The sequence below is a fragment of the Drosophila rhopaloa genome, unplaced genomic scaffold (genome assembly GCF_018152115.1).
Source record: "Drosophila rhopaloa isolate 14029-0021.01 unplaced genomic scaffold, ASM1815211v1 contig_163, whole genome shotgun sequence".
Taxonomy (NCBI): Eukaryota; Metazoa; Arthropoda; class Insecta; order Diptera; family Drosophilidae; genus Drosophila; species Drosophila rhopaloa.
In genome coordinates, this window is record NW_025335043.1 from 7088174 (window position 1) to 7115773 (window position 27600).

At 37.7% G+C, this 27600-nt stretch overlaps 2 protein-coding genes across 3 annotated transcripts; one reads left to right on the forward strand and one right to left on the reverse strand.

Moving 5' to 3' along the window:
* Positions 1–821: 821 nt before the first annotated feature.
* On the forward strand, positions 822–4314 carry LOC108039297. Its single transcript, XM_017116243.2, has 4 exons — positions 822–1034; positions 1094–1301; positions 1708–1801; positions 1857–4314. The coding sequence occupies exons 1-4, from the start codon at positions 848–850 to the stop codon at positions 2004–2006; spliced, it is 639 nt and encodes a 212-aa protein (XP_016971732.1). The 5' UTR covers positions 822–847; the 3' UTR covers positions 2007–4314.
* LOC108039298 (SCY1-like protein 2) lies at positions 2043–27199 on the reverse strand. Of its 2 annotated transcripts, XM_017116245.2 has the most exons (19): positions 26924–27199; positions 26167–26292; positions 25983–26081; positions 23294–23449; positions 23097–23217; positions 22916–23011; positions 22241–22386; positions 21714–21844; positions 18961–19075; positions 18480–18625; positions 17314–17467; positions 15434–15610; positions 15299–15371; positions 14632–14768; positions 14347–14560; positions 11628–11881; positions 10828–10887; positions 7579–7758; positions 2043–4421 (listed from the first exon to the last, which is right to left on the reverse strand). In XM_017116245.2, the coding sequence occupies exons 1-19, from the start codon at positions 27104–27106 to the stop codon at positions 4395–4397; spliced, it is 2595 nt and encodes an 864-aa protein (XP_016971734.1). In that variant the 5' UTR covers positions 27107–27199; the 3' UTR covers positions 2043–4394. The 2 variants fall into 2 exon arrangements, with proteins under 2 accessions (XP_016971734.1, XP_016971733.1); XM_017116244.2 differs by lacking the exon at positions 10828–10887 and having other exon boundaries at positions 7579–7728.
* Between the last annotated feature and the right edge of the window lie 401 nt (positions 27200–27600).

Consider the following 27600-nt stretch of genomic DNA (forward strand, 5'->3'; position numbering starts at 1 on the left):
AATATCGTCAGTATTTTTATAATCACTAAATCCAAAGAGTGCGGTGACTTCGCGGTGATTCTGAAGCTGTGGAATCTGGATAAAGGGGGCTGTTTTTGTTTTTTAATTTTCTAGCTATTTAGGATGATGCTCGAAAAAATTAAAATACAAAATTGTAAATTGTACAGGCCGCGATTAATCACCAATTGTAAGTGAGTCACTTCAAGGCTTGTCCCTGCTGACTTTGCTATGCGCTCTTTTTGTTTAGCTTCTTATCATTATTTTCCCACAAGCAATAAATTGCACTACACCCTGGTAGATATTGGGGATCTTCGATTAAGATTTCTTTTGAGTTTCTGCTTTTAATCAGAGTGCGCGTAGCGTTTCACCATGACTCACATGTACATAAATTATAACTGCGCCGGCATCTTGTTTGTGATCACCGGTCAGCTGGACCCTTTCCTGCAGAGTCACTTCCACCTGTTATCGGTTTCATACTACATTAAAACCGAGGCACAAGTAGATAAATTAAAAAGGGTCAAAAAACAACATAGTAAAATACAAAGTATCAATAAACCAAACGCCCCAACAAGGAATTTTCTTGTTCAACATTAAAACCATTGGATGAAAGTTATTTATTCGTCAATCAGGTTGGGATTTAAGGGATTTAAAAAAAATGATTAAAATTGTTAAAATACTGGCTGTTAAAATATAATAAATATTTCAATTGGATAATAATTAAAATTTGTTCATATTACTATTTTTAAATAATAATACGTTATAAAAAATACTGCAACTTGAGTCAAAAATACAAAAGCCGAAATGGTCATCCTAATATTTAGCCAGTCGCAAAACGTAAACAAAGGCCATGGAGGAAAAACAATTTTTGCCGGAATCAAAGAATTCTGCTGAGGAAAGCGTAGCCAAGGCTCCAAACTTGCCAAGAGAAGTCAAACTGAAAATTCAAAGGTATCTCAACAGGGAGGGGTACTCGCAGCAAAATCTGGTGGAAGCATCCAAATACAACAAGCAAAACTATACGAACGCCGCTTTCCGTAAGTTTCTGGAATAAAATCCATAGAACTTTAAAAATATATATCTAAATAATCCCTAGATTATGTGTCCACCAGCATAAAAAGGGGACAGGAAATGGTGAAAAATTGCGACTCCGTCAGTCTGAACAACATTACCCAGTGGCTGGAACTAATGAAAAATGCCGAACTCTCGGATCTCTGCGAATTCGAGGCAGCTGCTGTTGTGAACTTCATAATCCAAAACGAGGAAAAGCCATCCCCAGACGAAATAAATGGCATCGACTTGAGGTAAGAAGTAATAAGAAATTTAGAATCAGGTTGTCCTAAGCCCATTATAATCCTTTAAAACTTCCTCTTTCCTTCCCACCTTTCCTTTCTTCCTGAACTCGAATGCAAAAATCATTTTAATTCCAAAACAATACTATATATATATCAGTATCAACAGGAAAGTCGATCTTATCCATATATCACGACCATATTTGTTGTCTTCTATATACGAATTTTATTCAAAACTTACAGAGCCTTTGAAAAAATTATATATATTTATTGAAGTTTCATTTTGATCCGTATTTTTGACTATAATTTAAGTATAGGCTTAAAATGATCCCTTTCATAACTTGCATTTTAATAAATACAATTGAATCTACCAAGGAGTAAACGGTATAAATGTTTTTATTTATTTTACTTATTTCAGCGAAGCGTATAAATTTTTGGAAAATGCGCTAATGGGCCAACCCCAAAAAAAAATGGGTGATGCCACTAAGGCATTTCTGTCCAAGGAAATTGAGGTGAGCAAAAATGAATTCCACTCTAGAAAGTAATGTTTAAAGCTTTTCCCTATAGCTCCTTATACAAGAGGCCAACACCGACAAATCCGATGATGTGGCACGTAGCATGGGACAATGCCTTTATAACCATCAGGTCGTCGACTATATGGAGCATCCCCAAAAATGCAGCTTGGACCCACTTTTTCTGGACGAAGAGCAAACGTAGAGGCTAGAGATAAATAATAATTAGGCAGTTTGTTCATTTCCACACATTTATTAAACATTTAAATTCAATTTTTGTTATATACGTACATTGTCACATGCATTAGCACTTTTCCATCTTTAATCAACCATCGATCCCACGTTTATACATTAGTATTACTATGCCGAATGCCCCAACCTTTGTACGTATTAATATTCGATAATTACATTCATAATTAAGTACTTGACTATAAACAGTTTTAGCACATTTAAAATCTAGAATTCCTTTAGTTGTACACAATTACTTCAAGTAGTGTAAGTACGAGTATAAGAAAAAGTTTAGGGTCTTTGGCCTTGGATTCTCTCAATTGCATAACATTTATTGTGCATGATTGTTTTCAATAGTTCTGGTTGCCAATTTGCATTGCATAGACTAGAGTAGAGATAGGTAGTTTAGTTTTGGTTTTGCTTTGATTAGCTTTGTTTTAAACTTTAAGAGGCATAAAAACAGTTGAGTGCTGCTTGACTCCCATAGCATCACAATAGAATCACAAGAGACAGAGTTGGCTTAATTTTTTCAATTTCATTACAGGTTCTAGGATGTCACACTTACGATAACATAACATACATACGATCAGAGTTACATACAAATTCGAATACAAATATAATACCCTTTAATATTAACCGTAGTTACTCTCATTAAAACGATCTTTTCACACAATCAAATGCAATTCAATAATGTACATAATATAATTCTTAAATGTTCAGTCCAGTTTGAGCTTTTCGTTTTCCCCTTTTTTTCTTTTTCTTTTTTGGTTTGTTTAGTTGTGTGTCCTCACGTAAACATTAATTAAAATTAAGTAAATCTAAGTATGTATACGTACGATTAAACGCTAGTAAACCATATAGATATGCCTTGTCTAAGATCGCAAAATGTAACCGAAATAAACGAAAACTCAGACTGAACAAAATGCAAAGCAGAATCAGGTGCATGGCAAGGATATGCTGTAGTTTCAAGATCATTAGCTGGCCTTAACTAAACGCAGATCCAACGGATCGAACAAACACAACGACAACAACGTAACAGAAAAATTTAATTGGTAGTTGGAAATTCGTAATTCCGTAATTTGTAATGATTTAGTGTCGGTAGAATTTTGATTGTCCCGTTTCCGTTCGTGTTATTCAGAGCATACATCATACGTGTATATAAAGTAGGTTTTAGTGTGTCCTAGGTAGAGTTCGTCTTGCTTCTTGATTGTATACATATATAAATTCATATTTGGTTTTAGTTTTTCACTTATATTCCGCTAAACATACCACAACAATGATAATCGCTTTATTTGCAGTTTACGTAATGAATACATTAATGACTTCTTCACTATAAAGTTTCAAGAGTTTACCATTTACCACACTTATGCGCGCATTTAGCTGCCCAATTATACAAATTGACTATAAGTTTGAGATTGAGATTGCCTTCAGGAACATCGAACATCGGCTTCATTAATTGATCTGGTTCTATTTCGGATCGGTAGATATTGGATCGTTGGACCTTGGGTTGGTTTCGTGTATTCACCTTAGTAGTAGTTTTGGGTGTGGTTGGACTTATTCCGTTCGAACAGAGAGTGTATATTTAATGGATTTGAATGATGGGGAATATATATGATTCATCACTGTAAAGCGCAGGCGGGAACCCTCGAGGTTCTTGGCTAAAAATAAACTTCTCTTTACATTCGTGGTTATTTATATTCATTTTGATTGCGTTTGCTGTAAAGCTCTGTGATTAGTTTGATTTTTATGGTGCTAGGTACGATGTAGGTACATGATTTCCTCTTATTTTTATCTGAGATAGCGATATGGTTGATGTTGGCAAAATAAATAAATAATTATAATTGCATTGGGCGGTTTCTTCCTTTGCTGATGTCTTATGATATGGTTCGGTCATAAATTGTTTAAATTAAAAGAATATTTAAATGCTATGTATAGTGATAGTGGCTGAATATTTGACATGTATTTTAAACTAGCGTACACATTCATAATAAATATATTCAAGAATAGTTAGGGTTTCTATGAATTGATTGCATTCTGCATAGTGTTGTTTTTTTTTTTGGTTTTCTCTGGATCGTGAATTTTTTGTTTGATTTTTGGGTTGTGTTTGACACTTTTGTTTTGGTTAAATTACAATTCATTTGTGATTAATATGTTGCTTTGGTCACATCGAATTGGATTGGCTAACAACATTTAGAGTTTCGACTGAAAATACTTAGTTAAGCTTGCTCTTGGTATACGTTTACAATGTTATATTTATATACCGCTAATATAAGTTGATTACTGGTGTTTCATAAATGGACCGAAATTGCATTGAAAAGTAATTGGATTCTTTTGAATGTATTTATCTGTTTGCGTTTCTGTATCTTTAGTTACGTCCGGAGAATAGTTGATACTGTAATAGAGTTGTTGCAAGATAATTAGGCCATCAATCTGGTTGTTCGGTTTCAAACGATTTTCAAATTACATATATCTATTGGTGGTATTGTTACATAAGTAGGTATTATCTAGCTACTGGGCAAATACGTTGGGAACTGCTGCAGCTACTCGGGTTTCGAGGTATCTCGCACTCCGTTACGGATATTACGTATATTACGGGAATTACGAATACGGTAAAACACCAAATATTTTCAATTAAGGAGACAAGAAGAGCGAAAGGGGCACACACAATATTGTTACTTTAAAGAGTATATAGGTATTATATGTATTAGAAAAAAAGGTGGGACAAACATCGGGTTCGGTTGACATGCATCAATTCGGTTCTCGGGTTTGCTTCCTATTTCCGGTTATTGCTGAGGGTTATCTGGATTAACTGGATTATCTGGGATCTGTTGTACGAGTATTCGGGTTCAACTGGTTACAGAATGCAAACTACGAACATTTATCTATGGGTAAACTTACGGCTAAATGTACGTGTCTCTGTGTTGGACTTCCACCGGATGTGTGTGACTACAAAACTACTACTAAGGTACAATTGTGGATGAGTGTGGGTATAATCGGGAGTTTCCGGTGACCTCTCACCTCCGGTTGGTTGACTTACGTTCAAGCAGAGCTTAGCCTGTCTAGGTATCGGTAGCAACTCTTTTCGACCTCATCAAGTTAGTATAATATATATATTCTTACACATTTGTCGCACAATCTACGCACTACGCACTTGGAATGCGAGAACCTTTGAACTCTTAAGGCACATTTCGAAGTATAATCATAATCATAAGTACGGCGAAAGCAAATAATAATTTAAAATGCATAAGCGGGCGGGGGGTTAATTGGGTTGAAGGGCAAAGCAACACTTATTGTGCAAAAGCCAAGTATACATTTAACAGTTACAATAAATTCGCAATGACTTAATCGTAGTAGAGTAAAATACAATACAAATGCATAGCAACATCTGATAAGTCGGTTAACAGATTCATATAGTTCAGATCGATATAGGTATGCAAGATAGCGGGTATAGCAGCCTTCTGAAGCCTTCAGTGTCAGTCAATCAATCAAGTTTACACATATGTATATTTTACATTATCTTCATGATCAGCAGCTTAATTCGATTTGTTTTCAGCTTGAGTTTTCTCTTCTTGTATATCTCAACTTTCTTTTGTTTTATTTCCTGAATTTATATATGGTGCAGTTCAGATGGGCAGAAAGTAAAATGGCAAGTCAATTAGTACAGATACATTCACAATGCCATGGAAAACGTCAATTCCAAAACACTTAAAAACACCACAAATATTGTACAACTGCGATGAAATGCAGGAACAACTTTTATTTAAAAACGAAAAATTTGCAGGCGCATGCATTTCAACGGGCTTTTTAGATTATTTCCTCTTTTGTTTTTTAGAGTTTAGACTACAGAAAAAGCATTTGTTTCACCTATGATTCAGCATTTGGATACTTATTAAGTCAAGTGAAACCTAACATTGGAAATTAAAGGGTCTTCAGTTTCAGTTATCATGCACATTTTGGGCTGTTATGATATACACAGAAAAAAGATTTAAATTTTGGACTTAAAATTGGATAAATATTAGTTTCAATTATTTTTATAAAGCATTTAATTTAATCGGCTCTTACAAATATGATCTTAAACTTGAAAAGAAATTCTGTAGCTTTAGAATTAAGAACATGGAAAATATCTTTAAAAATGTTAACTCGCCAACAATATTACACTTACAGAAACCCAGTAAAAAATGCCATGCAAACAAAAAAAAATATTAAAATATTTATACTTAATAACAAAATAAAAACAAACTATTATTAATAACATAAAAAACATTGTACCTTGATTACCGTAATATACAGGAACTTAACGGTATTAACTTAATGTACTCTTCTAATGATAACTATCCTAAGATAACGTATAGCTCCGGGTTGAACTAACTAACTCGTAAGAGTGTGAGCGGGAAAGATGTCGTTTAAGCTGACATAAATCCGATAAATTCATAGTGCAGGTGCTTAAGCTAATCTAGCTGGTAATGTGGGCCTTAACAATAAAAACACTATCGTGGGATTTACAAGCACGATTACCAGGACGACATTGATAAAGGATTCAAATTAAGTTAACATCACGTACCGCACAAAAACACACACACATGCAGCGGTGGCAATAGTGTTTGTGTGTGGGTGGGAAATTCTGGCTTTTCTCTGAAATTTGATTTTTCAATGACTAATTGAATTCAACAATTCACACGGCCGTTATTCTTATTTGTTTTTGGTTTTATGGGGCAGGGATTTAAAATCGATTGGAGTGGCAACAACTAAGATAATTAATAATATCAATCAATAATAAAGATAAATAGTAGTTAGTAGTATCCAATTTGGGCTATGTGATGGATAACTTTGTTACGATTTCGGATATGTTTCAACATTAACACTTATGGTACATACAAATATAAGACTTGAATAAATTCTTCAAAAAACAACAGTTGTGTATTCGTTCTATTAGTAGGTATGCATATAAATATATTTTTTTAGTAATTCGTTTTTGGTTTTAGTTTAGTATCAACGTTGTGTAAGTAGTACGTATGGCTAGGCTATAGTAGTTCTCACATAGGTACGTTCATTCATTGATTGGCATGATCTTTTTGTTATTTTCTTGCTACATTTTACCCTCTGCCCCTGTTGCATAATATTCCACTTGATTTGCTTCCATTCGCTTTGATTTTCTACTATATATATGTATATCGTATATAGAGAGTTTGATCTGATTGTTTTTAGTTCCTTGGCGGATTGAGATTGAGATTCATGCTCCGCAGTTTGGCCTTGTAACGCACATTGTTGAGGCTCTGATTGAAATTGAGGCCGTAATTAGGGCCGTAATTGTAGCCGGAACTGAGGCCGGAATTGTAATTGCTGGTGCTGGCTGAACCGTATCTGCTGGAATCGGCGTTGGCCGGAGCCTCGCCGATTTCGTTCAGATCGTATTATTGACTGAATGTGATATTGAGTGACGGACACTTTCGGACGCTGCTGTGGCTGAGGCTGTGGCTGTTGCGCGTGCCATTGACCCGCAACAGCGGCACCGGGCTAACCGTGCCGGATACGGAAGTTAATTGTCTTACCATGCCGGATCCCAGCTGCTGCAGTAGCCCCGATCCGGAGCCGAGTGGACCCGATGACAGGACGGTGGACTGGCGGCGCGACCTTATCGACTGCATACTGGACGACAGCAGGAACGGAACACTGCTCGAGGTGTTCGGCATGGAGCCACCCTGTTTTTGGGAGTACAATAAAGGAGATTTCTTTGGAAGATTAGTCGGGGCTAGTCACAGTTGGTCATGCATTTTAATTTTGTTTTCTTTTTTTTTTTTTAGGCGGATGCGTTCGGGAGCGAGTTTAGATTTAATCATACTTTTTCGTTTGGTTTTTGTGCTATGTACAGGGTCTGCGATGTGAATATATGTGTGTTGGTTGAACCCAAGCCTTACCGACGGATAAGTATACATTGAGCTGATGGTGCAACAAACAAACAAACAAACAAACGAACTAACAAACAAACAATCGAACAAACCATGAAAGAAAGCCAAACTTGAACTCAATCAATCAACAGACAGGAGAAGGTCGAAGCCAAAACATTGATATAAACGAATTACGGAACACAGAAAGTCCAACTGAATGAGAATATATAGGATATATACGGATAGAGGTATGTACATATGAGGCCGAATGCGCTTGGGTATTTATGCATATATTCCAAATCAAATTTGGCCTCGCTGACATGAAAGGCAGAAGGGCGTTGGGGCGCAAGGGGCGGGGCAAATGAAATCAAATTACATTAACATAAAATTTAATATCAGCACACTGCGTGTGCGTGTGTGTGTGTTCGGGAGTGTGCTTGACTGTGTGTGCGTGTCTAGACCTTAAATAGTTGAGAGGCGGAAAAAAGGGGGTGAGCTGAAGAGACTGAAAGAGAAAATTAAATGGAAAATCCGAAATTATGAAACGTGTACTCACGATCATGCTCCGTGCAAGCTGCGAATTTTTTATTTATACGTATATTCGATTTTTGTATCAATTATTTTTTGTTCGTACATGAAATGAAGAACGGAAATATACACACATGAAATAAACGCAGTCTTGTGTTCTGTGTTTTGTTTTTTCGGAGTTAACATCAATTCACAGCGCTGTTATTCAAAAATTTAACAGCAAAAATACACGAAAATCTGGCTTTCCATTTTTATTTATTTATTTTTTTCTCAGCCATTCAAATACATATAGTGGTGGTGTCCATGTTCAGATGTGTGTGGTATTTGGTTTTTCATTAGTTTCTTTCTGATACGAACGCAACATGAACAGAGTTAAATAGAAACGAAATCAAATTAACACTGAGCACGATCAGGACATTAATGAAGAAGTAGTCAGGTTTATATAGTATAGGTATAGTATAGTATAATAAACATAAATTGTTGTAGTATCTGTTGTAGTTGCTATCCATTGTAGACGTTTAAGAGAGTTGATGGCTTTCGTAATGGCTGTTGAAATTAGCCATGTGATTGGGTTGTATTTAGTGTTTACTTGGTTTTTATTTCCTGGTGTAATAATTATTGTCACGTAATTTAGATTTTTTGGTTTGATTTGAAAATCTAGATTCCTATTTTAAATTTAACTTTAAACTATAAAACAAACTTCGAGAGTGAAATAAATACTTTGAATAAAATAAGCCGAACGAAAATGATTTATCATAAAAAAATGGTTTTTACTCGCAACATCTGAATAATTAATTTGAAAAAAGGTTATTTTAACTTTGGAAGTTTTAAAGCTTATTTATGTCAGTTAAAAGTATAAATTATAAATCTTAAAATATTATATTTTTCCAGATAAAATTTTATATTTGTCTTGAAAACAAGTTAATATAAACAAAATATCTCTTTTAAAAACAAGATTCCCTTGAAGCCCTAAAAAGTATGCTACATTTTCCATCCTTAAACTCGGCGCACTTTGATTGATTTTTCCTTTATCAATTCGATTATTTCGCTGAAAAGACTTCCAAATTTACATCATATCGAGACTCTCCCTCTCTGAAGGCACTTTGTATATACTTAAAAATCATAATAGGATACGTAGATAGGTAATGAAAATAACATGAACACCAAAGACAACAAAAACGGGACAGAGTCGACTGCATTATATATACACCGTATTGGATATTAGCATAGGCTTTTATTTGGCCCGATCCCAGAGAGAAGGAGACAGAGAACGGAAGAACAGGCAGACACAGTTTAAGAACAGGAGTCTTGAAACTTGAAACTCAACGATGAACCACACAAAAATAATAAAATTGAGAACAAACAGAGATGAATACATGTACAGGAACAAATAGCAGCAGCGCAGCAAATGCACAAAATAAATCGAAAATAAAAATGGACAAAATACAACATAAAACCATTAAATTAAAATAAAATAATTCAAATATTCTTGCAACAGGTTTTCCATCCAAATAACAGCACAAGAACGAGTACGAGTACGAGAACGAGAACGAGAGATTTAGGCAGCAAGTCAAATTCATATTCAAACGCAGTTGCAGTTGCAGTCTCAAAATACATATCGAGTACATATCGAAAAAGGCCAGCGAGAGACGGGTGCGAGCGAGCGAGCAATAGAAGCGGAACCGGAAGCGCATCCTCTAACTTCCGTTCGCCATTTTGCCTGGCAATCGTTGTTTTGTTCAAGTGATATTTGTGTGTGGATAAAAAGGACAGAAAGTTAGCTTTTGGAGTGCTTTTGGAGACGACAGCGATAACAATATAACGACAGTTAACAACTTGGCAAAACAAAGTCCATTTCGATGTTGGCTAAAAGTGCTGCCGACAACTCGCACAAGTATTCCAAACGAATCCGTTCAGATAGGCCTAGTTATGTTCGGGGTGGTATTGTACCCTTAAAACGGCTTTTGAAATTGTAAAAATATTATTTCAAAATTTAAGTTATAACTTTCTTTAAATTTGTTTATGAAAGTCCAGAAACTAGTTATTATAATTTTATTGCTTTTGTTTGACATTAATTCTTTAATATATTCTATAATTATAACAAATATTTGCAACATATTTCCGGTACAATATAAATTTAATAACTAACTATAACTTAACTATTTTTAAAAGAAGATGAAATTTTTAAAATGTCAATATGATTTTCTTTTTACTGATTTATTGAAGTTTGGGAAAGGTTATAGATTTCAGAAAATTATTCGTTAACTAAAATATAATTAAACTGTAGCCGTTAAGGGTACAATATCTTCGACTTGGTCGAAGCTCGCAGTGTTCATTGAAAATCTGCATTCACATAACTGAGATTGCTTTGTTTTTTAGACTTACAACATAGACTGAAGTGGATGGCACCGATAGACTCGATCCAGAGCTACCGCGGGCACCGTACTAAATTGATGGAAAGATAAAAGTCATGGCGATCGAAGGACCCCGAAAACAACGTAGAATTCGTATTTTTGTTTCATTTTTTGTTGTTCAGTGTATGGGTGATCAGTTTGGATCGGGGAGATAAGATATAAGAGAGTGTGTGTTAGAGCATCTGTGATATGTAGACTTCGCTGCGGGGTCGGGGGGAAATGAGCTAATACATAATCGCATTCATAACTAATCAGATCGGAAATGAAAGTACCAACGAAATAGAGAACTTAACCCAGAACGAAATGTTTCTTGTTTGGTTTTGTACGTAGTCATGTGGGCAATGTTCGCTTGAGAACTGAGAACTCTTAACTTTAACTGTAACTGTAACTGTAACTGTAGACTGTAGTAAACACGGTAAACGCTACGCTAGGCGCTATAGCTAGTTGGCTATATATAGTAGTATACAGAGTAGTTCGGCGGGTTAAACATGGCACATGAGCTGCTGGAAAAGCCAAACCAAGGAAACGAAGAAGCGACAGGGCGCACTCAAATTAAATATCAATAAAAATCAAATAACGCCAAAGCCTTTTGTGGCCGTCGAGTGGCAGCGCGAAAAATAAAATAAATAGATGGGGGCACTGGGAAAACCACAACAAACAATGGTGGCCACAAAATGAAAGCGAAACAGAAAAGGAAAATTCGAAAAAAAATAAAATCGAAACCGAAACCGAAATGGAAACCCAGTGCCGGGCCAGACACAAACAACTTACAGTTGGCGGTGACAAATTGATGGTGGAGCCCCGCCGCTCCTGCGGCCCAATGCTCGAGTGGCGCCTCGTCGGCAGCCCGCTGCCAGGAGTTCCACCCGGCGAGGAGGCGCACGAGGGCGCGATCCGGATCTTGGGGGTCATCAGTGTGTTGTCCGACAGCCGCCGGTTGGGGAACACGTTGCCCACGCGCAGGAAATTGCTATCCGGCGAGGATGGCGAGCAGCCGAACCACCAGCCGCCCAGCATGCCAGAGCCTACATGAAAGCGACATTGCAGAGAGAGAAAAATCGACAGTTCGACAGTCATCAATTTGCTTTTCAAAATTATGTATCAATGGATTTCAAAATAATATGGTTTTCTATAAATTTTTTATTAAAAGATGTGTTCTCTTAAAGCAATTGCTTTGCATTATAATTAAGCAGTTGAAATGTTGGGCTCTAAAATAATAAGTTTTTCTATAAATTAATGACTATGAAAATTATAAAGAAATCTGGAAAGTTATTGTTTTAAGTAAATAAGGCTAAGTCTTACACAGTCTAATTAGTTCTCTAACATTTTTGTTTTTAAAGTGAATTCAAAAGTTTCTTTTAAATGTACCTTTTAGATTTCCAAATAATTTGTTTGAAATATTTTGAAGCTAAAGAATATTTACAAAACTAGTATGAACCTTTTCCTGCTGTGTTCGAACACACATTTGTATGGCTTTTTCCAGATAGCTGACACATCAGCAGTGTGTTGCGAAGCTAATTAAGTCTAATAATGGTCGCGGTCAGGGCCGAAAACACAGGCACGTAGCTTTTGTCGGCGACGAGACCGCAGTGAGTGCCAAATGCCGACAACCGACAAACCGAAAACCCGAATCGCAGCCAGCCAAGGATTCTCTCGCCTGCGATTCTGTCACTGCCAAGGACGTTCGCACATTTTGCGGTTGCGGCCGCTGCACCTGACTTTCCCCCCGCCGCCCCATTTTTCATTCCCATTCAGAGGCAATTTATGGCAAAAGTTATTAACTTGAATTCGTGGAAATCGTGAAGGTTGCGTTGTTCACTTGGCATTTGCAATTCAATTCAAGTGGATTTTCACAAAAAGCCTTCACAAAACTATGATATTTTGTTATACAAAAGTAAATTTCTGCTCTTAGCATTAACTCAAAGTAAAGGTAGAAATTTTGTGGATCAAAAGTTGAGCTGGCTTACATGTCGTATGATTAATTTTTAAAGGCATTGTAGTTGAAACCTTAAGTTTATTTGAGAAAAAACTTTAAATTATTTCTGCTCTTGCTTAAAATTTAAATATTCTGAAGTTTTAATTTAGGAAGACTTTTCCTGGACCACGTGTCGTATGAGTAACGTAGAAAAATATTATATCAAGAAACCCACGTGTTGAATACTTTTAGTGAGTGATAGCAAAGTGATCTTATATTTGTTTTACAAAGATTGAGGTAGATGCAGTTTCCTCCTCAATTAATTTTATTATTTAACAAAACTATATTGTTTTTGTTTAGATTTGATCCAATAACCCTAAATGTTCTTCTGTTTACTCAGGTATTTTAGATTATAAGACTCGGTAAGTTGGTTGCTGACTGCCGGAAAATGGCCTAGCCTTGTTTGTTTGTGACTTAAGTGGCAATATGCAGCAGGAGCTGCATACAGGTGGCGAGGTGGAAATTGCCAAGTGGGTCGGGGGGTTCAAGGTGGCTCTGACCCCGGCTGTGGCAAATTGTCAGTGGCACAGTGGGCCGGACTGAGCTGAGCTGACTCGTGTCTGCGAGCGATTAGGGCCATCATAATAAATCATCATTAGGGCGAAAGTTCATTAAGCACTGCAGCCTGTGTTTCCATGACTGATAATACCCGGCTCCGGGCGGTGCTTTTGATTTTCATGTTCGCCATTATAAAATTATCATTGCCAGGATAACACAATTAAAAGCTCGGCACAATGGCCCCGATTGCGAAGGAGACGACTGATTAGTGGCCAGGCCAAACGGGCTCCTGTCACGTTCCATGAGTATCAAATCGAAATCACAACGAAATTTCCAATTATACATGCCCACAGGCGGTCACTCAACTGGCAACCAAGTGGGGGTCCCCCTTCCTTAATAACAAATTCAGTATATTCCATAGAATGCCAGCCAAATTTCTTAGCCTCAACTTTCTGTGTACTTTTCACTATTTCATGAATTAATTATAAGTTAATAGGACTGCAAAATTGCTTAATAATTAAAGTCAAAAGGTATGCAATATTTATTACAAATTAAGTAAAAATATTATTTGAATATTTAATGCCGTTGTCTCAAAACTACACCTTTCACATTGCTTTATATTGACAACTGTCCCTGCTAGAATTTATTTTAATTTACGGAAAAACAACCAACAATTTAGATGCAAAAAAGTGTAGAAAGGGAAAAATATTGTTTGAATGAAAATCGTTAAATTTGAACTTTAAGTTAATATTTTTAAAATACCAGTCTAAGATGTCTAATATAGCTTGCAAAATGGATATATTAAAAAGTGACTTAAAAGCATTTAAAATTCATGTTTATTTTAACAAATAATAAAAGCGCGTATTTTATCTAAGAAGGATTTCTTTATAAGATTTTCTTTTAATAGTAAGCTATTTAGTCGGAAACATTACTGCCTAATTGTTTTTTGCCCCTCGAAATTCTCCAAAAAATATAGTGGTCATATATATAAATATAGGGCTTTTAAGATCTACTTACCGCCAGAATTTTTGCGGGCCATGTCCTCGGCGCTGGAAGTTTTGCGTTGATCTATACGCAAGTTGGGAATGTTGAAGGGCGGCGCGTTCATGTTGTCCGTCGAGAATTGGTGGCGCAGGGTGCGGTGGCGTTCCGGCGAGGCCATCGACAGGTTGTCCAGCTTCAACTTGTTCCTCTGCTGCCGATCGATTGCCTCCAGCATTTGCTGCAGCACCTGCAAAAATAGTAATAGCAGTTGGGAAAGTCCCCACCTGGAATAACCAGCCTTCTCGGTGGAACACTCACCTCCAGCAGGTAGCAATAATGCTCGAAATTGAGTGCCGGATTGACGGTATGCGGAATGAGCAGGGGCAGCACATTGGTGGCCATCGTCTCCACGGTCAGTCCGTACGTTTTGTCCACAAACAGTTTATGATAGATGCCTGCGAAATTTAATTAACAGAAGCGTATTACTTGGCCAGCTCAGAACAATGCAATTGGCTGTCAAGCACTAAAGTTTTCAATTGCATTTCAATGAAAGCTTAAAATACCTTTCTTAAAAATGACTATTATTATTGGCAAATTAGATTAAAGCATTAAAGCAAATTCCTAAAAATTAGCTTATTGACCTATTTAAGTTGAATGTCTCAATATTCCCCCAGGCTTGAAACATAATCACAGAAATACAAACATTTTTCCCCCTAAGTAAACAATCAAATTAGGTAGTTTATGAATTAAATCGAACTATTTGTACTATTGTCAGCTTCTGCAGGATTCGCTTAAAACGAAGCATCTGTGGGCAATTTGTATTGATTCAACCACCCAGATAAACCTCTGTAAATCTGCATTGTTCGAAATGGGCCAAGGGGAAAATTGTGTTTTATGCACTTTAATTAGCTTTCGATAATGGCCTATGAAAACAATGGGCATTGGAAGCGTGTGAAGTTGCTGGCGGCATTGTGGTTCAACTTACGAACAGTACGCATGATGATATCGGGATCGGGAATGCGAATGTTGGCCAGAAGCGGCAGGACCTCATCCATGACCTGCCATAGAAGTGTGATATATGTGGTTTTTAGAGCTGAGAAATGGATCCTAGATTACTCACCTGAGCCCGCTCCATGCGGTCCATGACTCGCTCGATGCACATAAGGACATTCTGCACTATCTTCGGATCGGTTATGTTCTTCTCGAACACCATTTTCACCTTGGGCAGGACCATTCGCCGGATGGAGAGCTCGTCGATGCTATCAAACACATTGGCCACAGCCACAACGGCAGCACTCTATGTTTGGAATATCAATTAAGTTATTTAATAATATAGTTAACAAGAAAGGAAAGCTAACTTCGGGCGGAGCCGAAGTTGAAATACCCTTGCAGAATATTCTGCAAATTATATTCTCCAAAATCATTAATAATGCATTCTTAATACTCATAAAAAATCCCAACTTCCTAACTTTAAAAACACCAAAGTTATGGCATTTCCAATCGTTCAGTTATATGGCAGTTATAGAATATAGTCGGCCGATCCTTATGAAATTTGATATGTCGGATTGATTAGGCAAAAATAAAACCCATAGAAAATCCCAACTTCCTAACTTAACAAACACCAAAATTATGGCATTTCCGATCAATCAGTTATATGGCAGCTATAAGATATAGTCGGCCGATCCTTATGAAATTTGGTACGTCTGATTGATTGGCCAAATATAAAACCCATAGAAAATCCCAACTTCCTAACTTTACAAACACCAAAGTTATGGCATTTCCGATCAATCAGTTATATGGCAGCTATAAGATATAGTCGGCCGATCCTTATGAAATTTGGTACGTCGGATTGATTGGCCAAATATAAAACCCATAGAAAATCCCAACTTCCTAACTTTACAAACACCAAAGTTATGGCATTTCCGATCAATCAGTTATATGGCAGCTATAAGATATAGTCGGCCGATCCTTATGAAATTTGGTACGTCGGATTGATTGGCCAAATATAAAACCCATAGAAAGTCCCAACTTCCTAACCTAACAAACAGCAGAGTTATGGCATTTCCGATCAATCAGTTATATGGCAGCTATAGGATATAGTCGGCCGATCCCGGCCGTTCCGACTTATATACTGCGTGCAAAGGAAAGAAGGGTGTGTGCAAAGTTTCAATTCGATATCTTTAAAACTGAGAGACTAGTTCGCGTAGAAACAGACAGACGGACAGACAGACGGACAGACGGACAGACGGACAGACGGACAGACGGACAGACGGACAGACGGACATGGCTATATCAACTCAGGAGGTGATCCTGATCAAGAATATATATACTTTATAGGGTCGGAGATGTCTCCTTCACTGCGTTGCACACTTTTGACCAAAATTATAATACCCTCTGCAAGGGTATAAAAATATGTGGCATATATGCAATTTCATTAAGATTTATAAGAGAATATATTTGGTTAAATATGAATATATATATATATGGTATTTATTACAATATGTATTTCCTTTTATTTTTATAAAAAATTATGATTTCTACTAGTATAAAGAATTATATAATATTAGAAAAACAAAATTAAATTGATTAATTTTAAATTCGTATAATTTAATTATGTTCAAATTCGATTAGAAGGACAATTAAATTATTAATTTGAATCGAAGGTAAGAACACAATAGCGTTATTTATTTTTAACATATTTCGAGCCAAATACGGCTTTAAAACCTTCAAGAGAAGTTTGTTTTTCTCAGGTCGCTTAAATTTGTTCCCATTTATTGAATTTTAATTTTACTCCTTCTCTCTAAAGACTCAAAATTGCGGAAAGAAATGCAAATTCACTTTGTCGGGCACTTTTGTGCTCTGAGTCAGCGCTGAGTCGCAGTTAATTAAGAAATTGCTGCTGTAATTACACAACCAGCTCCGTCGTCGTCAACCCATTTCCATTTCCATTGCCATGTGCCGCTGTCTGGGCTGATTTGCATATCCGAGTGGGCCACTCACCTGCACTTGTATCGTGGAGCCGTCGAAGGAGTAGAACAACATCGGCATTATATCTGTGGTGACATCCTCCGGCTTCGTCTTCTCGATAATCAAATGCAAATTCTCAAGTATCGTAACGCTGGCCTGAATGGATTTCGGTGTATTGTAGATGATTCTAAGTGAGATGACAGCGAGATATATCACAGATTTGATTAGTGAAAACTTTCCATGCCGATATGTAGCACGGATAAATTACTAAAAATAAGTGCGTGTGAAAAGTTCGAAGGGCCAAGTTTCTTTTATTTCATGGCCGGGTGTCAATAAGCATCTTACAAGTGGCCACAAAGTTTGTCTTCAAGTTTTGGGGCCAAAGTAGTGAACTCTCTCTGGCAATGCCGGCTTTGTGTGTTTTACTAATTTATGCACGGCTACCACCAAAGGTGAGCACTCCGGGCCAAGACCGCCCACTTTCCCGCCACGCCCCCTTCGGCAGGGCCTGGGAAAGTTTGCCAACCACTCGAGCTCTATAAATTACAATACGAACTGTCGTCTGTCGCAGTGGGCGCAATAAAACGTCATGAAAATTGAATAACAGGGAAAAAAGTGTCGCGAAAGTTTTTCAATTGTTCAAGCATAAAGTTCGGATCGCTAGACAAGAACAGAAAGGATGCTGGATGAACAATGACACGATTGAAAAACTTTTGTAAACCGGACTGTCGTTAGGAATATAAATATATTTAAATAGAAAAATTGAAATTCGTATGTTTAATTTAAGTTTTGTTTCACTCTACCGTTTAGTTATTATAATTTTAAAGTCCCTTTTCAATATAAGATCTTCTTGTTTCCAAACAATATCTCTTTATTAAATTCATAATTTTTCCAAGCTTTAATTGCTTAAACTAATTTGAGGCCAAAATCCTATTTCATTGTTTACATTTGCGGTCTACAGCTTTAATTTTTAAACAACTATGTATTTATACATTTAATTATTTCTCATTAATTTCTGTTTGTATTCCCATTAACTTTAATTCCATTCTATTAAATAGTTAATACCATGTAATTATTTCTTTTTAAAGCCGCTGCTGGCTCTTTGAAGACCTATTGCTCGGTTTTCATTTGTGGTCACCAGCCTGGCATTCAATTCGATTGTCTTCTCTTACCAATGGGCTATAAATAAGTCCACTTACTTCATGGTGGCCGACATGAGGTTGTCGTACTCCGTGTGCGTGGCTTCCTGGACAAAGAGCATGACCGGCTGCAGGACAGCGGCAAGGACCTCGTTATTGTTGATCTCCGACTTGAGCATGGGCCAGATGTTCTGCCACCAGAGTTTCTACAATAAAGGCAGAAAAATAAAGAGAAAAAGGTGCACGAATGTGGGCAAGTCATTAACCAGTCTATGTCATTTCAATTGCCAATGCTAAGCCGTCATTAACGGCCTCAGACAAAGGCCCAAAAAAAGGGGGGGAAACTGACGAACAGTGTAAGACAGTCGCAACGGTTTTGCAACTGACATAAAACGGCTCGTAATTCACAAATTGTTTGGCCGTAAAGCGCACAACTTGGCGCCGTTAATGATTAATGCGCTGTCAGTTCGTTGGCCCAAAGATCTGTCCAACAGGAGGCTGCATCCGTTTCCGGCGGGCGACGGAACTGGGTGTCACTTACTCGTGGTATCAACGGCATGGCCTCTATCAAGGTGGTCTTGTAGAACTGGGACTTCTGCTGCGTGTCCTTCATGTTGACCACGTCCAGGAATTTGAGAGCGTTTATGGGCGTATCGCTGTGAAACAGGATAAATGACATCGAATTAAATTTCGTTACAGTTTTTTGTATAAAATGGTACAAGTATTAATAAAAATTGTGTAATCGCTTTAAGTGCTTAATTGCATTTCTGTTTTTTAAATGACCGTCGCTGGATTATTCAGTAAATGGCATCAATTAAACAATAAGCTGCAAGTGCGAACGAATCAAATTGAACAACATCAAATGGAAATAGCAGAGGAAAACCCACAAAAATTAGCTAAAGGCAATATTTATCTCTGTGGCACTGAAATTAAAATATTAAGTCCCCGCAGAGCGCCGGTCGGGCGCCACAACTTTCCTAAATGGAATTCTAAATACTTTTCATTGTTATGTAAATCAAATTGTTGAAATTTAATTGCCAAAAAGTGTTTACTTTCGACCCGCATCCCGCCCCCATTTTGTGTTTTTTGGTGTGTGGATTCCCGGTTATCAGCAGCCGAACAGACGAATGCTGTGAAATTGCCACAAATTGCAAACAAATGTGCGCCATGCCATGCTGCTTTAGTTTCGCTTAGTTAAACAATGAAACTAAATCACATTGCGTATACGCCGCGTAGTCCAGTTGATTTCGCCTCTTGTCGACTTAATCAGGGCAATCGACCAAGCGGAAAAGTCTTATTTCAAATGTCTGCTACTTGAGCTTAAAAGGAGGTAAGTTAGCTTTCCACTGATTGCCAAGACACTCCAGCCATTTGCATACGCTGCTAAAAACGCGGAAAATGTTGACAACATTTAAATTAACTTCAAAGTGCTGCCACCAACCTGACTGACTGACTAACTGACTGGATGACTAACAAAGGCAAAGGAGGGATGTCAAGGTGGTTGAGATTCTACAGCCGGTGAAGCAAGGAAAACTGGTGAAGCAGCATGCTGTTGCTTTCACTGTTTTCCACTTGCTGCTGCTGTCAGCGAGTTTAGATGCGTAGGTGTGGTAGCAGGAGGTATATGAGTTTGATTTAAATCATTAAAAAACACAATTAAAATGTAAAAAATTATTTCTTAATTTCAGTAATAAAGTACTAAACAAAGTGAAATATATGTTAATCCTGAAATATGTAAAAACTTCTCTAAAAAACAAAATTCATTTTTATGTAATGTTTCCTTAAGTATAAGCGATAAACCTATCACTTAGGTCATTATTTCTAAATTTTAATAATTAATAATTTGTATAATATTTAGGTATAAAGTTTTTGGGTGTAATAAAGTTACAGAAAAGTCTTTGAGTTATCAAAATAACAACATGAATGCCTTTAAATATCTTAAGACTTCAATCTAATATTTTATTGGATGATTTCTAAAAATTTGATAACTTAATTTGGCCTGAAAAAAATGTATATTGCCGTAGAAATAGAAGAATAGGTTATAAATAAACTACAATATATATCTGCTCCAGTAAGCAATTACAGAACAAGCAATAAAGTTTTGTAAGTGAATAAACAAGAACTGTCTGGACCTGTCCATGATTACTTTAAAAAATTGCACTTATGAAAAGGCAATTTCAATTCAATTCACAGAGCACCAGTAGCAGCAACATTACCACACAATTGGCAACGTTTTGCGCTACTTTACATGCAATTCACCTATGGGGCATATATTCTAGAGACAGGCAGCGGTATTCCCCGGCTGAGCAATGATGTAGTTTATGCCTGGGTTGTGCCGCCACTTCAGCCGCCACTTCTCCATTGCCATCGCCATCGCCATTTCCATCGTCTTTGGCTTTGTTTGTCTAAACGCGGCACGTCGCCCTCCACCCACGTCTTCCCCTCTTCCACACTTTCAGATCTCTACGGGAGGCAGGCCAACAGCTGCTGTCGTCATAAATCCCAGAGTCAGGCAACCGGGCTGTGGAAGCAATGCCACTCCAGCTCAACTACCGCAGCACAATCAGCTGAAAAGCACCCACTTCTTACACTGGAAAAATAAGTGCTGTGAACGTTCCTTGCAATCTGTAGCAATATAAAAACCTGCCTTCCTACTCTTTTATCACTTGGTATATAAAGTTAATTTGTAGCCTAATATATATATAATATACTAATAAGCGAATTCTTCAGCTTCATAAAACATTTTAAAATTTATGGTAAAAAAAAAATTTAATTGCGAATTCGTAAGCTTTTAAATGTAACTTTTTATAAATACAAAATAGAAAAAGCCTTTAAAAATCAGACGCTTTATTTTCTGGATATGGTAGCAGAATTAGGCACTTATAAAAGTAATTTTCTTTGATTCTCTCTGGCTAAAAACATTTTTCCCAGTGCACAGCTCCCATTCGCTTTGCATTGTGTATGTCTTTCAGGTCTGATTACCGCTTTCATTTGGCAAACAGACGTAATTAAAGTGTGCGTGTGTTGGTTGAGGAAAGGTGGTAGGATGGATGGTTGACTGGGGTGCAAAAAAAAAAGGGAAACCTGCAATTGAATTTCAGCTACAGGTACAAATTGGCTTAGAGATTGCGTGTCGCATGAGTCTACATATATATGTGTGTATTTGTGCTCCCAACAGGTGTCAATTTCATTTGAAACTCAAACAGAAACATTGAGCGTAACTGCGCAAATAGCCACAGTTTGTAGCGCTTCCTGTTGCGTCTTAGCTGGAAGTTAATTAATTTGGCCACTCACATGAAGTACTTGATGAGCTGCAGCAGTTGGGCGGTGGGCCTGGCCGTTGCATCCCGACTGGCCATCCGTGAAGTGGCCTCCTGCAGGGCGATTGGCAGCCTGGGCATCAGCTTGTGGACCATATCATCCAGCTGGAATGGGGAAAAGGGCCAAAACTCTCTTCATAAGCATAAACGAAACAAACTTTGCCACAACATTAGAAACCACTTGGGCACTTCGACTTCGACTTCGGAAGCAACGGCCAAATGCCTCCGACTGGACGAAAAGTTTTAATGACAAGCGCCCGCGGGATGGCTGCTGTTCCTGCTCCGTCACCTGTCCGCACAAGTGGCAAAATAATTAGAGTTTCAAGTGGACTTTTTGATTACATTTGCATTTGACAAAGCTGCGAATCTAATTACGGCTCGCAAACAAGCCCATCCAAGCGTTCTGCCTCGGCTCAAAAACTTTTCATCCATCCAATTGGCACTTGTCGCTCCCAGTCCGCCGTTTCCTGGCCGTTCAGAAATTAGAAATTGTTTACCCACCGATTCCATTTGCTTCGCATAATTGGAGGTGGAGTTGCCAGCCTGTATCAGGGGCCTTCCGTTGTTGAAAACCGCGCAGATCACCATTCCCAGTGAGAACATGTCGCTTAGCAGGCTGCACTTGGACGTTGACTGAGTTTCGGGAGCTAATCCGGGAAAATTAAATCAAAACAATGGGATACAAGTTCATTAAGCAGTTGGTTTGGTTTCTGGAAAAGTATATTTCTAATACGATATCTAGGATAGGCAGAACTAAAATAAATACAAAATAAAATTCAAATCTTAAACTGCAAAAACAAAAATATTTTCTTTAAATTTAAAATCAGTCTTGAGCTTAGCACTAAATTTACAAGAACTGATATCAACTTGTTTCCAATAGTATCTAATAACTTATTGACTTAAAAATAATAAGTGATTTTAATCTTTGCTTTAAAAATATCGGTCTTAAAAAAATATGTAATTGTGTTTTGACCAATTTCAAGAGTTGAATTAAAATCATTTCGTTTTATCATTTACTATCAATAAGCTCTAGGATCTAATCCTTTGCCCTATTAAAGTTCCATTTGTCATTTATTTTGGCATAAGAAATCGCCCGAATTGATGATGTACAGCTTGGTTAACTTTTTTCGAAATAAGTGAAGAGGAAAAGGACATGACCAATCTGGATTTACTCACCCATAAAGTCGAGATTCGGCTGGGCCATCTTGGACACTCGGTTGCTCCAAGGCGGGCACGGAATGGAGCTGTTCAAATCGTTCTCGTTCATCCTCTCTGCAATCCGAATATGCGAATATGAATACAAATTGCCGACCCTGGCCAATCCATTTCAATTTCGGGGCCCCAGGACCGCACTCACCCACATATTCCATGCCGGCCAGCTTCCAGATACCGCGCTTGGTTATTAGTATAGAGGATGGACACACATTGCGATGAATTACGTGACCGGAATAGTGCAGATATGCCAAAGCCTCGGTCAGCTGGAAAACACGGGAGCAAAGCGGACGGGTCACGCTGCCTGTCCTGAAACCTGCCACCTGCCACTCTGCCACTCACCTGGAGAAAGCCGTACTTCAGCTCCATGTCCAAGAAGCTGTATTCCTTGGCATGAGCCGGTCGCTGGGGCAAAGTGTTCGCCGCCGCCTGCGCCTGGGCCGCTGCCGCTCCGCCCGCCGCCGGCGTCACATTGGTGGTCTCGTAGGTCTTCGACTCCTACACAGCAAGAAATAACGTTGTTTTTCAATAAGCAAGAAACAAGCTATGCGTTATAAATCTAAATCACAGTCTTGGAAGGGAAGCATTCCCTTTAAAACGTATAATATTGTCATATTTTGGGACTTAATCAAACGTTTCATAAATTGAAATAAAATTAAGTTTTCAAATACACAAAAAATTGAAATTTTATTTAAACTTAATCACAGAGAATTTGTTGGTGAATGTTAATTAATTAATTTACTCAATAAATCGACTGTTAATCTATTGAAATCTATTCCCACAAAAGGCATAATTTTGTTCAATATCGAGATTTAAACATAACTGAAATAAAAATGTATAACATTACATTTTCAAGCACTTCAGAGCTGAAAAATTAAATAAGTCTATTTTAAGACGGCCAAGTAATCCTTTAAAATTATAAGTAAAATTCAAAAACAAAGATTTTAAACAAAAAATCAAAATTATTAAAAAATCAATAAGACCGCCTAATAACCTGTTGTGATTTTAAAACCTAAAGTCCAGTAAAAACTGGTACTTATACTCTTATCACACGCAACAAACCAGATTGTCGGACAGAAAAAATCAAAATAAACCAACAAATAAAAAGGTTATAAGCGGAAAATCCATCCCAAACTTTTCTGTGTAGAGTGCGGACAGGTAATAAAGAGTTAAAGCCTAATCCCTGACGGAGCTGGTTGGGTGGTTTTAAATTTGTTCTATCCTCGGCAAGTTCCAGCACATGGCTTTAAAATTCCCATTCAAAGCATCGCATTTGATGATAAGCCATTCAAATCTATCGTGTTTCATCTATTTGTTCGACCCTGGGCTTTTTGTTTTTTCCCATGGCTTTTCCTTTTCCAATTTTTCGTTTGTTCTGTGTGTGCATGTGAGTGCTTTGAGTTTTCCCTTTTTGCAATTTTCAATGTAATTTAACTCGAATCGACTTTTCTGGAAACTAAAAACTATTCAGGAGGTTCAGTTCCGTCGGTTATTGTTGAGCTTTTTATGTGGGTATAGGTGTTGTTGCCGTGTGGTCTTAAGCAGAATAAGTACAGTCCGTTTCGCTACTAAAGGCTTCAGAGTTAGTTTCATTTATTTTCATACAAATTATAAAGTCTTAGAAGAGGTTATTTAAATAATACTAAGGGGAAGGCCTCAAAAATGTAAATCTTAGACTAGCTATGAAGCTAACAATAAAAATATTGTACAAAAAAAAAACAATATCTTCGTTAACTTTGAAAGCTGACCAAAAATCTGAGAAAAAGTGTCCTGCAATAACCCAATTTAATACTTTTCTTGTTAAAGTTTTTGTTTATAGCCCCAAAGTTAATTAGAGTTGAGCAACTAATATAATCCAATATCCTGGCTAAAACCACCTTTAAGTTGTGACACGCACTCTGCGTGTGTGTGCGTATCAATTTCCGAGCTGTGCGGACCAACTGAAGCTCTTTATTGACTCAATCTTGGCAGCGTAAACTTTCCCACACCCACACCCACAAACAACCACACACACACACATTCACAATCACACACAGGCACGCAATGTGTAATTCGATTTTGTTGTGTGTGAGAGCCGGCGTTTGTGTTTCTGTCATCCAGCAGTTGGTAGTTCATAGTAGCCCACAGCCACGCCCCCTGGCCCGCCCACTCGCCATTGTTCTCAAAGTCAAACTATGCACTTGGCTGGCCTGCAAAAACTTTAACAAAACACACCAGCAACCAGCAACATCTACTGCAGCAGCAACACCAAAAACAGTGCCACAATCAGCCCAACAGTCTAAACATTGTTTGGCTGAACCTGGAAAATGGTAGATGACGCCAGTAGACGTGAAATTCCACAGAAAAAAAAACTAAAGTCTATAAAAAATATTAGCAGTACACATTTAAAAAACTTAAAATAGACAGAAAATTATCAAACGAAAATTTATTATAAAGATTCAATAAAATAATGTCAATCTGGAATTCTATTATTTTTATTATTATCAAAATATGTGCCAAAAACTTTTTAATTATTAATCTCAAATTTGAAAAAATTTTGTTAAATTTAACTTATGTAAAAGTATGATTTTCAATTATACAGAGATTTATTTGGGTAGGAAATACAATTTTTTTTTAAATAAAATTGTTGTAAATACATTATAACTTGTATTATTTTTTTTAAATCACCCAAGATTTTGGCTTTTTTATTGATAATTTTGATTTCAATTTAGAGTACCAAAAAAGTCGAAATTTGAAAAAAACCATTGTTAAATCGTTAACTAAACATTTATATTTAGAACAAAAACATAACTATAAATTTTTGAAGTCATTAGATCCACCCAATCTCCTACTATTTGTTTCTGTGTATAAGCATTGAACAGCGTCAAAGAGCGTAAAAAAGGCCGCAACCAATAAAGGACTGAAAGGCAACCAGGCGACAACACAAATTGCATGTCCATGTCGCTGTCAGCAACTGAAACTAGCAACTTGCAACTGGCAACTGGCAACTGGCAACCGGCGACGGACAACTAAAACTGTGGCCAAAACTCACGTGAAAGGCCAGCACATTCGAGAGGCTGGCGAAGATGGGCTCGGAGGCGAAGGCCAGCGTATCCGCACTCTCCTCGACCGTGTGATAGATTTGTAGTATCTGCGGGGCGAAAGAAAAGAACGCCGGGAGGGGGGAGGGTCTTAGGGAAAAGTAATTATCGACTGGGACCCCGGAGCACACTCACCCGCGGATGACGGAAACGCTCCAGTGTCTTCACCGAACTCTTCAGCAGCTCCGTTATGGTCTCCTTGCGTCGCGGCTTGTGCAGCTTCTCCGCAATTTTCTTCTCGAATATAAACACCGAACATTCCTGCGAAACGAAGATGCAATTACGTTAGCAAAAGAGTTCAGGGAATCGGGGATTCAACCATCATTCCAAAGAAATAAAGTTTTAATAAAAGCGTATTACAAACTAAGAACGATTTTTACATGTTGTTATTTTTTTATAATTTGGTATTCAGCAATAAGAATTTTATTTACGGAAAACAATGTTTTGATTTAGCTTGTTTTTAAATAATTAATATCATAACTAATCCACAAAAATGACTTACAAAAAAACCTTTTAAGCATTTTTATCGTTGTTTACAATAATATTTTTTAAAAATTGTATCGTTTAATTTTTTTATTAAAATAAAATTTAAAATGACTTTTAGATTCTATTAAAAATGGCATGTTTTCTGATATTTGGTAATATGATGATGGAAATCGTCTTTAAATATACTTTTGAGTGGATATATATAACGTTTTTTAAAATATTTACTCAAATCCGACTTTAAAAAAATATTTTTATTTAAATATCTATCTTTGAATTGTGGGGAAATTAAAAAAATCTTCTTATCTTTATTTTTAAAAGGAAATCAGGAACTTTTTTTAATGAAGCCAATCTAATGCACAAATTTTAGTCTACCTTAAAGACACCTTTTTTGGGGCCTCCCACTCACCTTGTTGTCGCTCTTGCGGTATGCGTCGTGGATGCGCCATACCAACTCTGGGCCGGCACAGGCCACCGGCTTACCGATTTCGAAGTACTGCGTAATGGGATTGCCATCGGCGACACTCTGAGTGGCTGTGGCGGCGGCCACGTTGGTGCTCTTGAATTTGGCAAACATTGTGCCGGCGGGCATACCATCGATTAGCTTTGAAAAGACGTTCGAGAAGCTTCCCTGTCGCTTGGGACCCGGCTGCACCGGTGCAGTGCCTCCGATGCTGGGCGCCGATCCACTTCCGCCCACTGGTTCCCCGAGGGTCGAACCCGATCCAACTGCTCCCGTTGGCTGCGACTGAGATGATGTGGATGATGATGATGCGATGAGTGGTCCACCTGCTGCACTGATGGACAGTCGTCCGCGATTAGTGGCCGCTATTGGAAGGCCGGAGGCTGCTGCACCTGCTCCTGTTGCTCCTGCTCCTGCTGCCCCGCCCCCACCCAATCCCTGGCCATTAAAGTTGGCGTGCCGACTGGGAATCACTGACACGGGCGGATCATAGCCACTGAAGCCATTCGATCCGCTTATGGTGCGTATAACTGGAGATGGAGGTCCTCCTAAAATGCCACCGCCCACGGACACTTTGCGCTGCGGCAAATTAATGTCGAGCACCGTGCTGGCACTGCGCTGTC

Excerpts from the sequence above, each read along its gene's own strand:
- LOC108039297 (XM_017116243.2), top strand. The coding sequence starts at position 848 with ATGGAGGAAAAACAATTTTTGCCGGAATCAAAGAATTCTGCTGAGGAA. Across the intron at positions 1,302-1,707 it reads ATAAATGGCATCGACTTGAG|CGAAGCGTATAAATTTTTGG; the intron begins GTAAGAAGTAAT and ends TACTTATTTCAG. Across the intron at positions 1,802-1,856 it reads TTCTGTCCAAGGAAATTGAG|CTCCTTATACAAGAGGCCAA; the intron begins GTGAGCAAAAAT and ends TTTTCCCTATAG.
- LOC108039298 (XM_017116245.2), bottom strand. The coding sequence starts at position 27,106 with ATGCCCGCCGGCACAATGTTTGCCAAATTCAAGAGCACCAACGTGGCC. Across the intron at positions 17,468-18,479 it reads CTCATGTCGGCCACCATGAA|AATCATCTACAATACACCGA; the intron begins GTAAGTGGACTT and ends CATCTCACTTAG. Across the intron at positions 7,759-10,827 it reads CATCCACTTCAGTCTATGTT|AAATCTCCTTTATTGTACTC; the intron begins GTAAGTCTAAAA and ends AATCTTCCAAAG.